This window comes from Triturus cristatus, chromosome 5_1, assembly GCF_964204655.1.
Source record: "Triturus cristatus chromosome 5_1, aTriCri1.1, whole genome shotgun sequence".
Lineage (NCBI taxonomy): Eukaryota > Metazoa > Chordata > Amphibia > Caudata > Salamandridae > Triturus > Triturus cristatus.
Genome location: NC_140587.1, coordinates 855,847,330 through 855,863,577, shown reverse-complemented (window position 1 = coordinate 855,863,577; position 16,248 = coordinate 855,847,330). Strand labels below are relative to the sequence as shown.

The following is a 16,248-nucleotide window of genomic DNA, read 5'->3' as shown; positions in this document are numbered from 1 at the left end:
TGATTTCTTTAATAATGTTGATTCTATGTCAAATTGATGAGAATAATTCTGATAGCAAATGAGGTGTATAATTTGAATTTGTTGCCGCAATATATAGATAATCTTGCTGCATAATTTGTGTAGTTAGCTTAGACATTCAGTAGGCAGAGCACTTTGTTCATTCCTTGAATGTTTTCATGTGATCTGTCAAGTGGAGAAAATCATAAACGTGGGTGTCCCAAAGCATAGTTTTACCCTGCTAATTCCTGCAGGAAAATGTTGGGTAGCGATACAGCTGGATGGAATCACACCAAATTTCCTAGTCAGTGAGAACTTTACTTAGAAAGTGTGTTTTTCATGATTTGGCATGAATCCACTCAGTCAATTGCAAGAAATGTGCTTTTAAAGTAGTGTTCATGTGGGCTTTAAAAGGGTTAAAAAATATGTATATGTGGATGATTGGTCCCAAATGAAATAGAGTGATCTAATTATCCAAGAAAGATTTTTCCTCATTTTTCATCTCAGTCCAGCAGGACCAGTGATCTGATTGGCTGGCTACAAACATAAACAGAAATGTTGTGACTTCCGTTACAGGACACAAGAACTCAGTCCCCTTATCCTGAAGTTGAATTCAGGCCTCCTCCACTCTGCGGCACAACTGCCCATGAGTGTGTAGGGCTAAATATGAGATTCAACAATAGAAAGGGTGACATTTAAAGTAATGCAGACCTACTGTCTTTTTCAAAGGGCCAGGACGCTAAAATATAAGAAAGGTGCCTATTGGCTTTATCAAGGGCGTTCCAGACACCTGTTGTAAAAAAGGCATCTGGAACGTCGAAACGCATTGGGTGTTACGATCTGTATGCTGTTGAACTTTAAGATAATGGAGGTCACTATCTCACAAGAAAAGGAGGGGATCAGGCATGCTTATAGTTATTTTTTAAACAAGAGGGGTTGGGCCTATATTTACGTCCAAGCTAGGCCACCAATAAAGTATAAAAAAAGAAGGGAGAAAGATTGGACGGATAATTAACTAGAATTTCTTTAGAAAGAACCCTTCTTTTAGACAAATAAGCAGGGTTTGGTGTTTTTTATTTCACCTTTTTAATTCACGTACTATTTTAACATAAAAAAAGACACTGAATTCATGCCATAGGAAAAGAACAGACATGTGCATTCAACAATACATCAAGGAATAAACAAAATACTTAATATTTAATGATTACATGACAAAGAACATTAATGATGACAAATAAACAAAAATGACCAGCCCTTAAGTTGAAAAAAGAAAGAATGTAACGGTGCAGACCAGTTTACAGTTTGAATTACTGCCACCTGCTACACACAGCTAGTCGATAATGAGAATACAACAGGCATGCAGCCTTGTTTGACCACTGTATCAATCAGTGCAATGCTAATTATTTCATCTAGCTGTGAAGGCCGATGCGTTTCAGAACCCTATTGTCATTGGAGGGTTCTCATCAGGACCAGGACTCGTCGAACTCTAAAATGTAATGAGAATGTTACACTAGTGTGAGAAAGGATATACCACTTATATACCTTATTTCTGAATGTACCACTGTTGCACATAGTCTTACCTTTTGTATAAAAGGGGTAAAAAATGCGCAAGCTGCTGGTGATCGAGTTCGGATTGTAACGGACTATTCAATGGATTTGTCTGAAAAGAGTGATATGAATTGCTCTGTGTTAGGGTGCACTCGCATGAAACCAGCCACAGGGTGACATTATTTAAAAAAGGGTTCATGAAAAAATAACCGTAATATTGTGCTCTGTGAATAAACGGTGCACGGACTTGCCTGTGATCTTTCACAACTGTTGCCAGCGAAGCCCCAATTCCTACAATGTGCGCGGTGTCACAGGGACCAGTTAGATCAGCGTGTGTGCTGTTGCGCTGTCTGACAAAGAATGGAGAAATAAGGGTTTCCGTTATACCCGTTAGTGTTTATTTATGCCATTTGAAAGTTGCTCTAAAAAGAAGAAGAAGCCACTTACTTTGGCGTCTTTAGGATTTGAGTTGCTGTCAATCGTATAGTCAGGACGTCTCACTCTGTGGTTTACCTCGACTCCTATCGGGTCAAAATAATGAACGGATGTAAATCTTTGTGAGCTCAATGTCAGTACTTCGTAGAGCTTGCGCTCGGCTAAAAAACTTGCCTGCATGAATCGTTTGTGGTTCCCTTCCTCCCGGCGCACGATCTTTGGCATTCGATGAATGCGGAAGTCAAACCCGGCCTATTCCGAACTTAGTTAATAGATTTCCATTCACAATGGGGGTCACATGATCTACGCTAGGAATTCTGGTTGAGGTAGTTCTGTGTGTGTAAAGATTCGCTAAATTGGAGCAAAAATGTGAAATGGACTATCGGTGCATAACGCTTTTGGGGGTGATAAAAATGTCATTTCACAGTTTAACTAGTCTCAAACAAAGCGAGTTGAACTTTTAATTCATAATGCTTTGAAATGTTGTAATCGTGTCAATTCACAGTCTATTTATTTCAGACATCTCATTCAGCCCACTGATAGCCATGTTGAAGCGCATGATCAAATATGCCTTTTTTTGTAGTAGTGTCCTTTCAAGGTCACCCCCTCTGGGATTCTGTTTGATAACACTAAGAACTGTTCATCTGAAATCTTTTTCTGAATGTTTGAGTGCCTCGAAATGGGCAACCAAAGGTGCGTGGAGCACATTATTCTTGATTCTAGATCGGTGTTGACTTATCCTAGATCTGATCTCTTGTGTCGTTTTGCCTATGTAAATTAAAAGACATGGGCACCAGATGGCGTACACTACATTCCTGGTTTTGCAATTCGAGAAGTCATTATGTATCCATTTGTCATTCGCATTGATGAATTCTGTCCCTTCTATGGTAGAACTACATGCTTGACAATTTCCACATTTGTGGTGACTCAGTACCGGTGGTAAGTTCAAAAGGGAATGCAATGAAGCAGATTTTTTGGGAGGTCATCTGATGCCCTAATGATTTGCTGGCCAATGCTTGTGTTCTTTTTAAGTGCGAATAGTGGAATCTGGAGGTCCTTGTCAAAGTCTTTAATAAAATGCCAGTTCTGGCGTACAATTTTCTTGAATTATGTGCCGGGAGGAAGGGAACCACAAACCATTCATGCAGGCAAGTTATTTAGCCGAGCGCGAGCTCTACGAAGTACTGACATTGAGCTAACAAAGATTTACATCTGTTCATTATTTTGACCCGATAGGAGTCGAGGTAAACCAGAGCAACTTTCAAATGGCAGAAATAAACACTAACGGGTACAACGGTAACCCTTATTTCTCCATGCTTTGTCAGGCAGTGCAATAGCCCACACGCCTATATAACTGGTCCCTGTGACACCGCGCACATTGTAGGAATTGAGGCTTCTCTGGCAACAGTTTTTTTTTTGTCCTCATCTCACCAAAGACGTTAGCAGGTTTTACAAGCCGACTACTTTAAACCTGAGCGCCCTTCGGCTAACTGCTTTTGTCTAGGCCGACATGGCCTTCCCCACATGTTTGAGGTCTGGTGTAATCATTGGACCGACTTAAGGCACCAAAATTTAACAGGTGATCAATCGGAGTCGCCGTCCCCAGGTTAATAATGGGAGCAAGATGTTATCATGCATATCCCCCCTACAATCTTGCTCTAGACGTGCCATCCTCAGCACAGCTTTTAACCAACTTTCTCTGTCCGGAGGTGTCGGATCTTTCCACTTAATGCAGATCTCCCTCCTGGCCAGAATAATAAGATATAACAATAAACACTTATGGGTCTGCGAGAGCAGCCCATTTACTAGATCATTTTTACCAAAGATCACAAGGTGGAGATCGATCTCTATGTCGATTTCGAAGATAGCTGTTAAAGATTCCCCCACATTTTTCCCAAAAAAGCTTAACTCTGAACATTCGAAAAAGATATGAATGTCATCCACATTATCTAGTTTACACCTGGGGCAGGTTGGAGCAGGTTCGGGGCAAATTTAGCGATTGTGGCCGGAGTATAATAAGGGTGTGCGGAATTTGCGAAAGTGCCTTTCGCAAAATATCGCGAAACGGCAAAAAATCTCCGCGATCACGCAAAATTTCGCGTGATCGTGGAGATTTTTGTGTGCTGATTAATGCGTTACTGAATTTGACCTTTAACTCGGGCACCTGCTTTATTTATATCTGTAAGACTTACAGATATAAATAAAGCAGGTGCCCGAGTTGAAGGTCAAACACAAGTGCTTCCTTTTGGGGTTTAATTTTTGTGACAGGAGTATCGTGCCAGAATGAATCCTGCCCTGCCTGCATATTTATCCAAGAAGATGCCACCGTTATGTGCAAAACCTCTACTCAACTGGAGTACTTTCTACTGGCTAATCACTGCTACGCTAACTCGTTGGGTAAATGTATAGTGCTTTTCCTACACTACAGCTGCATAAAGGGCCAGAAGAGTTGTCTACAGCGACCATGTGTGTCTGTAACGTTGCCACAGCACCGACGGGCGCTGGGGTCCCTCGAGTGAGCTGTCCATCATAGTGGGGGAAAGGGCGGTAAGACGTTGCACACCGCTGGTGTGTGGGCCGGTGCCAAACGGGCGGGGCTTCCATGCAGTTCACATGCCTCTTGTTTATAAAGGGCCAGAGACCGATGAGAGAAGCAGATGAAGAGACAGAAGGAACCTCCTGGTGTCAGGAACTACACGGGGATTGCGCTCGAGAAACTCATGGGTGCACAGAGTTCCATCAAGGATTACAGCAAATTGTTGATGGTAGATATGGGGAGAAAGCACAGCTGCCTAGGTGACAATTTCCATTCCCTCGCGGACCGCGGTAGTTTCGACATTTTCGCGTTCCGCGTGGAACACGAAAAGTTCGAATTTTCGCAATTTCCGCGAGCAGAACGGAAATTGTCGCCCACCCTTAGAGTATAATATAGCCTATTAAGCACAAAAAAGTGGTTCTTCTTTAAGCTAGCGGGCTTGATATATCTATAAAGTAACTTAAAGGAAGCTTCGAAAAAATCTTCTGAACCTTCGGCAAGTGGAGTTGAGTTCCATTCCGATGTTTGAAGAGGAACCTCGCGGTCCTCTACTTCAAGAAGCCTTGTCTACCACAATGATATTTCTTTCTTTTTAGGCTGCGGATCTTGTAGTATCTGTTCGAGTTCTCAACTCCCTGTAATTTCTCCCGCTTCAGCCTCGTACCATGATTTTAACTGAAGAAACTTAATCCTGGAGAAAGTGGGACCGATCTTGGCTTGTAAAACCTCCCAGGGGAGGATCCCATCTAGATACACCAGGTCCGACCACCTCAACAAACTGGCTCTTTTTATCGGGGCCGCCAAGCTGTCGCGCAGGCAAGGGGGGGTCCCCGGGGAATCCCAAATGGGGGCAAAGTCAGAGAAGTAACCTATGCCCCAAATAAGTCTCATTTTGTACCAGGTCATCAAGGCAGCCTTCAGAACCTTAAGACGTACACGCTTGAAAAATCTGGGTGCACCAAATTTGTATAAGAAACCTCCACGTCCACTGCCTCCCTCTGTTAATACCATTTCACCTATGGCTTCCTCTGGGGTGGTCAACAACATCCTAATGCCCTTAAATTGAAAATCCATTAGATACCAGGTAATGTCTGGGAGAGCCAACCTACCTTTTAAGAGTTTTCTTCTTAATTTTTTCCACGACATCCTTGAGCTTTTTTGTCCCCATATAAAGATTCCAATTTTACCCTGGATCTTACTAATATTTTTCTGGGGGAAAGTTAGGGGAACTACATTGAAAAGGTACATCAACTTAGGCAAGACGGACATCTTCACCAGATTAACTCTCCCATAGATCGTCAAAGGGAGGTTTTTCCATCTGACGAAGAGGTAATCAATTTCCTTTTCAGTTTTTGCCAGATTTATCAGGGGGATTTTCTTTAGGTCCTTAACAATTTTAACCCCTAAATACCTGAATTCTTTGCTAGTAGGACCGCCTCTGTAAATTGTGTTCCAACACATAACTTCGGTTTTAGCCAAGTTAGCGTGATATCCTGAGATCGAGCCAAACTCCTTCAACGTGTTTTCAAGCCGTGGAATGGTAAAATCTGGGTCGCTAGTGTAAACTATAACATCATCAGCGTACAGTGCTATTTTGCACTGATAATTTTGCGAACTAAATGGGCTGATAGTGTTATCCAATCTGATTGTCTGTGCTAGGGGTTCAATGTATATATTTAATAAAAGGGGGGATAGGGTACACCCCTGTCTTGTCCCTCTGTGGATGTCAAAACATGGTATCAGAGAACCATTCAATAAGATCTTCGCCGAACCCCCAATATAACAATTCTTTAAAGTCTGCACAAAGATAGGGCCAATACCCTTGGCCTCCATGACCACCCAAAGGTATCTCTGGCACACACGATCAAAGGCCTTGGCGGCATCCAAAGCCACTACTGCCAGGGGGTCCGCCCTTGTCTCAGCCAAATCGATATTTCCTATCAGTAATTGGGTTTGTTCCTGAATTATTCCCCCTACCATAAAGCCTTTCTGATCAGTATTGATCAGGCTTGGTGCCAATTTTGCCATTCTCCCTGCAAGAATGCCCATAAAGATCTTATAGTTGGCATTCAGCAGGGAGATCGGGCGGTAGGAGTCAGCCATCAGGGAATCTTTCCCTGGCTTCAATATTAAAACGATCGTGGCTTCCTTCCAAGAACTGGGGATTGCCCCAGTAGAGCTATAAACTGAGTTAAATAAAGTGTGGAGTATAGGTAACAGTTGTGAAAGATCACAGGCAAGTCCGAGCACCGTTTAGTCACAGAGAACAATGTCACGGTTATTTTTTCATGAGCCCTTTTTTTAAATAATGTTACCCTGTGGCTGGTTACATGCGAGTGCACCCTAACACAGAGCAATTAATATCACTCTTTTCAGACAAATCTATTGAATAGTCCGATACAATCCGAACTCGATCACCAGCAGCTTGCGCATTTTTTACCCCTTTTATACAAAAGGTAAGACTATGTGCAACAGTGGTACATTCAGAAATAAGGTATATAAGTGGTATATCCTTTCTCACACTAGTGTAACATTCTCATTACATTTAAGAGTTCGACCGAGTCCTGGTCCTGAATGAGAACCCTCCAATGACAATAGGGTTCGGAAACGCGTTGGCCTTCACATCTAGACGAAATAATTAGCATTGCACTGATTGATACAGTGATCAAACAAGGCAGCATGCCTGTTGTATTCTCATTATCGACTAGCTGTGTGTAGCAGGTGGAAGTAATTCAAATTGTAAACTGGTCTGCACCGTTACATTCTTTCTTTTTTCAACTTAAGGACTGGTCATTTTTGTTTATTTGTCATCATTAATGTTCTTTGTCATGTAACCATTAATTATTAAGTATATTGTTTATTCCTTGATGTATTGTTGAATGCACATGTCTGTTCTTTTCCTATGGCATGAATTCAATGTCTTTTTGTATGAAAAAAAAGCTACGTGAAAGTTGAAAGGTGAAATAAAAACACCAAACACTGCTTATTTGTCTAAAAGAAGGGTTCTTTCTAAAGAAATTCTAGGTATTTTTTTTATGCTTATAGTTATAGCATAGGTACTCCTATGAGGTCAATTCTAAAACAAGATTATGCAGTTCCTTCCAAGAGAGGGGGAGAGGCTGGACAGACACTAGGTGAGCAGAAGGGGTTCTGCTCCCTAAGGAAAGGAAGCCCGCACAAACCCGAATGGATATCATGCTTCATCATAGGGTGTTCTCCTCATCAGACCGGCGCTGCAATGGCCGACGGATACCCACAAGGGGGCTCTTTGTTGGAAATCTTTTTTCAAAGCCATATGTGAAGTTTGGCTATAGGGCACTTTTGTGTAGATCTGTGTGTGTGAAAGTGAATGTATTAAGGAAAGTGAGTGTTAAAATAGACCAAGTATTCCTCTAAATGGGATTTTTTTTATTTTTTTGTCCTCATTTCACCATGATGCTGCATTCTGAACCTTGTCTATGCACCCTTGATCCGTTTATGGTCCATGCAGATTAAGACTCCGGGCCACCTTAGCCCGCTTCTTGGAGGAGGGGAACGAAAAGCCTCCACTGAGCCCATGGCATGATGTAATCATTGGACCTTTTTTTTACCAACAGAATTATTGCCAGATCAACCTAATTTGGAGCTGCCGATTTTGACCATGTCAGATAATCCTTCCAGAACTCATTCGGGGGACTAGAATTACATTTAGTGTCTAATTCATATGTCCATTTTATCGAATTTAGCCATGCTATTAGGTATGGAGGGTCCGAATATTTTACAAATCTCTCTTCTCACCAAAAGGAGCATTTAAATAGTAATCCCCTTTGCATGTTATTTAATATCTATCGAGATGCGTTGTTTACCCCTAATAACACCACCGTTTCTATCAAAACGATGTTCTTAGTAAAAATGGCCCTCAAAGTATTTTCAACGTTCTTCCAGTAACCTTGTATTCCTGGACAGGTGAAAAAGACATGAACAGCGCTGGCTTTTAAAAGCTTACACCTCTTACAACTTGGAACAGGTTGTGGTACAATCTTAGCTAATCTTTCCGGAGTCCAATCAATCCTATGAATAACAAAGAAATGATGACGTTTGAGGTTGGCAGGTGAAACAAAGGCATATAAGTATTTTAGAGATTCAGTCCACAAAGATTGTACACAATCTTCTTGCAAAGTGCTTACCCAAGTATCTGATAAGGCCTTCATTCCATCCTCTTCAGCTTCCAGGAATTGACCGTACCATTTCGCCACCTCTTTGGCACCTGGATTTGTATCCTGTACCGCAGCTTCAAAGTCCCAATTTCCCCCCAACTCCTCTGTAATGGTAGAGAACCATGAAATAAGCTGAAAATATTTAAACTTAGATAGTTTGGTCCCTGACCTATTGTTCAGAACATCCCATGGGGTCAAGCCTTCTACAGACAAAAGATCTCCCCAGCAATTTATTCCAGCTTGTTTTAAAGGTAAACTCAGTGCATCTACTGAACAGTCCGGTGTTCCCGGGGATTCCCAGATGGAAGCGAAGGCTGAAAAATAACCAATCTTTAAAAGTCGTCTCACTGTTAGCCATTGTTTTAATGCTGACTTTAAAACTTTTAACCTTACTTTTTTTTAAAAAATGTGAGCTCTAAATTTATACAAAAAAGCCTTTGGGCTTAAGTCCTTAACCATTTTACCCAAAATACACCCCCATGTGTTGGCCAAGGGCTCCCCAAGTAGCATGCAAATATTTTTTAATTGAAAAGCCAGACAGTACAATTTAAGATCTGGCAGGGCGAGTCCCCCCCTTTTTAAGGCTACAACATAATTTCCGCCATGACAAGCGGACACCTCTAGATGCCCAGATGAAGCTCGTTATTTTACCCTGAATTTTGTTAATTTCTTCTATTGGGAAGGTAAGAGGAATTCCATTAAAAAGGTAAGTTAACTTCTTCAGGATAGACATTTTGACCAAGTTCACTTTCCCATATATGGAGAGTGGCAGTTTCTTCCATCTGGTTAGTTGTTTCTCCACCTCCCTCATAATTCGCTTCATATTATAAGATGGAATTTTCAAGAATGTCTATCCCCAGGTATCCCATTTCCTTACATCTTGTACCTCCCCACCCCTCCATATTCCAACACATCACTCCTGTCTTCGATGAATTTATAGCATACTCTGAAAAGGACCCATATTCACTTGTCAGTTGCTCCATTCTTATTAATGTGTGGGTTGGATCAGAAGTATATATAATTAAATCGTCTGCATAGAGCACAAGTTTACTATGAGACGGTAGTTGACATATGGGCTTAATTTGTTCATCTGCTCTCAATAAGTGTGCAAGTGGCTCTATATAGAGATCAAAGAGGAGTGGAGACAAGGGACAACCCTGTCTTGTCCCTCTATGTATCTCAAAACTTTTAGTTAACTTGCCATTGATGAGAATCTTGGCCGTCGGATGACCATATCACTTTTGCATAGCCCTTACAAAACCATAACTAAAACTCATTACATTCAGTACCTCCCATAGGAATCCCCAACTGACTCGATCGAATGCCTTGGCAGCGTCTATTGTTATTACTGCCAACGGAATCGATCTTGCCACTGCCAAGTCTATTGTTCCAATCAAGGACAAAGTGAGGTCCTGTATTTGTCGCTTTGGCACAAAGCCTTTCTGGTCCATATGGATTAACTTGGGGGCGACCATAGCCAGGCGACAAGCTAAAATTTCTGTGTATACTTTATGGTCTGTATTAAGTAAGGAGATTGGACGGGAAGAATCTGCTCTCTTTGGGTCTTTTGAAGGTTTTAAAATCAAAGTTATTATTGCCTCACTCCAGGACTTCAGAATAGTGCCTTCCTCACTATAAACGGCATTGAAGAGAGCCTTCATCTCTGGCACAATTTCGTCTACTAGCAACTTATATACTTCGACTGGGATGGAATCTGGGCCAGCAGCCTTGCCTTTTTTCATACGTGTAAGCTGCTCAATAATTTCCTTTTCAGTGATCGGGGCAACCAATGTGTTCCTACCTTCATCTGTAATGGCTGGGAGATTTAAATTCCTCAGTCAACTTTTTAATACTTCCTCATCAGGTCGCCCAGCTTCCAAACATAACTCGGAAAAGAGGGAGACATAAGTTTCCTGAATTTCTTCTTCTTTGTTAGCGATTGTTCCCCCCTGGTTAGTTATCAACTCATTAATGTGATTTCTGGTTCTCTCAGCTTTGGATTTCCAAGCGAGGAGTGCGCCTGCTTTTTCCCCGTACTCAAAATGTTGCATACGGGTGTTGGCCCATCTAGCCCTACACTTCTAATCTAATTTAATCCTATAGTTTACCCTGGCCTCCTCGAGGCTCTTCAGAATCTCTTCTTTTAACTGTATATCATGCCTTGCTGTGCTCTTCCTTCTAATTTCCCAATCTCCTCTTCTAATTTTTTTAATTCAGCCCTTTCTGTCTTGTTCGTATAAGAAGCCGCACTTTGTAACATTCCCCCTAAGAAACGCTTTAAAAGCATCCCATGTGACACCTATCGGGGCCAACTGTGTGTTAATCTGAACAAATTAGAGGGTAGCTTCTTTCAAGCGAGCGGAGACCTCTAAGTCTGGCACTATGGACCTTTTAAGCGTCCATCTAGGGTTATTTGGTTTCTTAAGCCCCTTAAATAGGATACTGACCATTGAATGGTCAGAAATATGTCCTGGAAGTATATGTACATTTTTAAGATTCCCAACCAATTCTCTATCCACAAATAAATAATCCAATCGTGAAAAATGTCGATATTTCTTACTATGAAAAGTATATGCTTTTTTATTTGCCTTTAAAAACCTCCAAGAGTCTACCAGGCCTAATTTGACTAGCATATATTTTAAAGCTTGTCTCGTTTTTATCCCATGAGAAATGACTCCCCTCCGACTCGTAGATCTATCCAATACAGGGTCTAGCAGTGTATGGAAATCTCTCCCTATTATTACTGGAGCTGTTGTCTCTGCTGCCAACAGATGTAATTCTATTATATGCTGAGGGTCATCAATATTGGGGCCATAAAATCCTATGCAGACGATTTCATAATCTGAACCTCTCAGGGTGGCCATGACCCATCTCCCGGTGCTGTCGGTTTTAGAGAAAATTCATTCTATTCCAACTCCTTTCCTTATTTTTATAGCCACTCCTTTAGAATATTCCATCTGGTCGGAGGAAACAAAACTCCTTATCCAGTTTCGTTTACTATAAAGTGCTCTACTTTCTATCACCGTTAAATGGGTTTCTTGAACGATATTTCCATGAGCTCGCGATTCTTCCAAATACCTCAATATCATACCCTGACGCCTTTTTGTTCTTAAACCATTAACATTCCATGTTGTTATTAGTGTATCCTCATATTTCCCTGACATCAATATTATTTGTTTTGTCTGATATTTTAAGACCTGGAGTCCTTACCCTATACTTCTCGAGAAAGCAAAGAATAGTGTATAATAACTTATTATTAAAAAGATATGAAATGAGAACTGAATTTGTTTGATTTTTTCCCCACTGCTCCCCACCCAGTTACCCAACCCATCACCTTCCCGTGGGAACCCTCCCTTTACTGTCAGGCATGAGCCTGTTGGGACTGTCAGATAGGCAGAGGCTTATTCAAAAACACTATAATAAATAAGAGATTCCCTTCCCCTCCCCCCGCCCCTCTCACTCCGTCTTTTTGGTTTACAATTTTTTTTTTCCGCTATCACCATATGTGTATATTTTAATATTTAATATCTGTAAAATTACATTATATTTTATTCCTTTTAGAACGGTGATCCAGGACGCTATTTTAGTCGAAATTTGTTACCTTAGTGCTTCAAATAATCAGAAGACAACCTTTATATTTAAACTTTCTCTCCCTTCTTTATTACCTCTATTAGGCAATCTGCCTCTTCCACTGATCTTATATTTCGCATTTGGTTATGCCAAATTACATGAAGCATGGCGGGAAATTTTAACTGCGACTTTGCACCTAAGGCATTCAATTCTCCCATTCTTTTCCCTAACTCCCACTGCTTTTTGTCCGTGGCATGGCAGACATCTGACCTGATAGTAAATGTCAATTCCTGAGATGTGTATGGTCCATTTCTTAAGGCGGCTAACAAAATAGTCTCTTTAACAGCATAGGATAAAAAGTTTACCAATATCTTCCTTGGTTTTTGCCGTTGCATGTTCCTTTTAAACAGATCCCTAAGGACCCGCCGAATCTCTGACTCAAGATCTATATCTGGTCTTTCTCTTAAGGCTGTCTCATTTAGTAATTTTATCAAGAAAGCGTTGATATTAGATCCTTCCACCGCTTCCGGAACATTTATTATTCGCAGGTTATTTCTACGCGAGTGGTTCTCAATTCGTTCCATCTCCCCCCTAAGGGCAGCATTCTCTTTAGATAATGTCTCCACACCTTTAGAGTTTTTGATTATATCATTACGTATCAAATTAACTTCCACTTCTAATTGCCCAGTCCAAGCTACCACATCATCTAGGTTTTGTGCTAGAGCTGAGCATGACGTCTGAATATCTGCCTGATTGGCCTCTGATTTCTCAAATCGAGTTTTTAATTGATCTCGGAGACTCATAAGTATTGACGCCAGTGGTATATCTGGGGTGTCTGAACTTTGTCTCATTGCTGGCGTATGCTCCCGTTGTGATGGATTTACTGGAGCTGAATTGAACTCTTGTTGCGATTGTCCCGATTGTTCCAGTTGTTCCAGTTGTACTTCTGATAAAGCCTCTGTGTCCTGCATACACAGCACACTATATTTATTTTGGGTGGGAACCTGAAAGACTAATTTATTCCCTTGTTCTGGTCCTGGTCCAGCTCCACTCCGTCCTATTTTTCCAATATTGCTACGGCTTTCTAAATTACTCGGATTACTACCATTGGTGTTGACTATTTGATGTTCAATATTTGGTATCTGGGGTTCCCCTGGGCTTTTGGTACCACTACTAGTGACACTGCTAGCAGCCTCACCCCCACCGAAGCCATTCCGTGAGTCAAGACTTTATAATATGTCTTTAAGGATGGAGTGACTTTAAGCAGTGAGGGAGAGATTTTCTTTCCTCTACCGCGTGGAGTCTTCCCCTGTGATTTAGGCAATTTCTTAATTTTTATTACTTTGGGGCAGGCAGCACTAACTATTTTGTCTGTAGCTTTATTTGGTATAGCAATGGCTTCTACACTTACCCAATAGAAGATTTCCTGTGTGGCCAGGGCTCTAGTGTGCAGAGAATATCTGGAAACAGTCGCGTTATCACCAACCTTATCAGCTGTTCCGTTGACTTTCTCCATAGGGGCAGCCGCCTCTGATATACTTGCTGCAAAAATACCTTCGATTTCAGTTGACCGCCGCAGTTGCTGCTGATCCGAATCTCCCTCCCCCTCACTGCCTGCGAGGGGTCGTCCTGTACTCCCGCCTTCCAACTTGTTCTGTCGCCGCCCGCGCTCCCCCCAACAGGCGTGCCGACCTCACGCGGTGCAGCAGAGCCACTACATGCCTCCACACCGAAGCTCCCTCTGCTCTCCCAGCGCCATCGGCGTTCCTTGCCGAAGACCAGCACTCGGTAAGGGTATGATCGGTGATCTTGTCGATCATTTCTATACCCGCAGCTTTGTTTTACCAACTTAGGCAAAGGTGACGCATTCCACAAACGGAGTGGAGTTACGGGGTTGAGGTGGGTAAGGGCCTCCAACACGCACACTCGCCCTCCTCATCTGATGGTCCGCGGCCGTTTACCAAGCGGCCGCCATGTTCCCCATCCCTCTAAATGGGATTTTTTAATAGGTGAGTCTACTTGTCTGTTTGAAAACGTGTACTGCTGGACTTACTTTAAGGCTGGACTAAAGTTCATTTACAACTGTTTTGGGAGCTTTGGCTATAAGAATAACTTTAGAACTGTAGTTTGTGAATAGCAACATGCTTACTCTTTTGGGGGTGGAAGTTTGGATTCGCTCCCTTAACTCCTCTTTTCCGATCCCTAAACCCCTATTAATATGGGTAAGAATTCCACATTTTCCATCCACTCCCCCATTCCTTCCACATTTACTACTAGAACATAAACTTACAAGCGCAGAGATTGCTGCAAAGATAAGATGGCAGTAAAATAGGCGTAGGTCGCCCCACGTAGGTTACTGAATAGTATTGTATAGTACATAAGTAGTACTACTGTATTACTACTTCACCTACTTAAAAATGCAGTGGAAGATTTATGAGAAAGTGACTCAGTGCATTCCGCAAGCAATTTGGCTGCCCCGCACTGCGTCACTTTCAAAGCATAGGAATGCGACATATTTACAATGATATCTCGTATTCCTGTGCTCTCCCCTGCGCTGGTGCACAAACTGCTGCTATGCACCAGCACAGGTACCCTTGCACCATTGTGCAAGGATGCCTGCGTTATGGGGAAATTGTTTTCATGCAGGAAGGGGCCCCTTCCTGCACAAAAACAATAATTACAGGCATTTTCCTCTTTCAATGCGTGCTGTAGAATGCAGCATGTATTTAAAGAGGAAAAAACGAGGAGAAATTAAAACATTTCTCCTTGTTGCGCCTCTCTCCGCCTCGCCTGGGGAGGCATAGCATTCACACGCATTTCCAGATTTACAATTTCTTGTAAATCTGGAAATGTGTCTGGTTCCATGGGTGTTGCGTGGGAACACCCACAGCAACACCCATGGAATGCCCCTTTCTCGCAAAGTGCTGTGTGTAAAGGGGCCGTATTTAAAAGGACAGGAAAAGCCATGCAGGATGGCTTTTCCTCTCCTTGTAAATATGGAGCAGTGAAATACGCCACCATTACGTCACAAAAAGTGAATCTGCCTCGTAGTTTGTGAATCAGCCCTATTGCATCTTCTGAAGTGATGAAGAAGTACGCCAAATCCAGTTTCAAATGCAGTTTACAATCAAAATCAATCTTTACTCGCTGATGCGGTCAATCTCATTTCCGAAATGATGAGCACTAGTTCTGAGATTAGATAGGTCTTATCTGTTTTGGTTGGAGGCTGGGATCCAAGAGTGGTTGAATATATGGACTAAGTGCACATACCATTCGTGGGGGTAGCTTGATAGATGGTATTCTGTTGTATGACTAACCTTGTGGGAATAGAGGAACAGATGTGGTTGGTTAGTGTTTATTCTATATTACGTTATTTAATAATAGAGGAACAGATGTGGTTGGTTAGTGTTTATTCTAAATTACGTTATTTAACATATACTTTACAATGTGTTTCTCTCTAGTCTGTGTTTTAGTTCTTCTGAACTTCCTCCTCCAATCAATGAGGGCATTGTTTTGCCTTCCTTTTTAGTTCGAGCATTTGAGACTTCTTGTATATACTTTAGTAAATACTTATATCTGTATGTACTTTGTGGGCTCTGGAGATCAGCCCTAGGACTTGTCTGCTTCCACTTAGGGACTTTTTTTCTGTTCGACTGCCTCTATTCAACTGTCTTGATAGAAACGACCAGTAGAGGTCAGTAAAATACCAGAATTGCTTTCAGCTTGTTCAACTGCCTCTATTTAGCTGTCTTGATAGAAAACGACCAGCAGAGGTCAGTAAAATACCAGAATCACTTTAGCATTCTCCAGATTCCAGTCCATAGAAATTGTATTCCATGAGCACCCGAAGACAATATTATTTTTTTCAAATCTTGTACTTTTAGTGATATGACCACCGAAGGCCCTGATTTTATTTTAGAAACTATACAATTTCCCTCTGAAAGGCAACATTTCTTTCTATGTGTT

The 16,248-nt window shown here is 41.7% G+C and overlaps 1 protein-coding gene across 1 annotated transcript in view; it reads right to left on the bottom strand.

Moving 5' to 3' along the window:
• The window catches only part of LOC146831551 (uncharacterized), a 116,831-nt gene that overhangs the window by 1,163 nt on the left and 99,420 nt on the right, over positions 1–16,248 (bottom strand). The window contains exon 3 of the mRNA XM_085603940.1: positions 12,479–13,247. Coding sequence (XP_085460066.1) covers positions 12,479–13,247 — 769 coding nt within the window. The remainder of the gene's footprint in view (positions 1–12,478; positions 13,248–16,248) is intronic.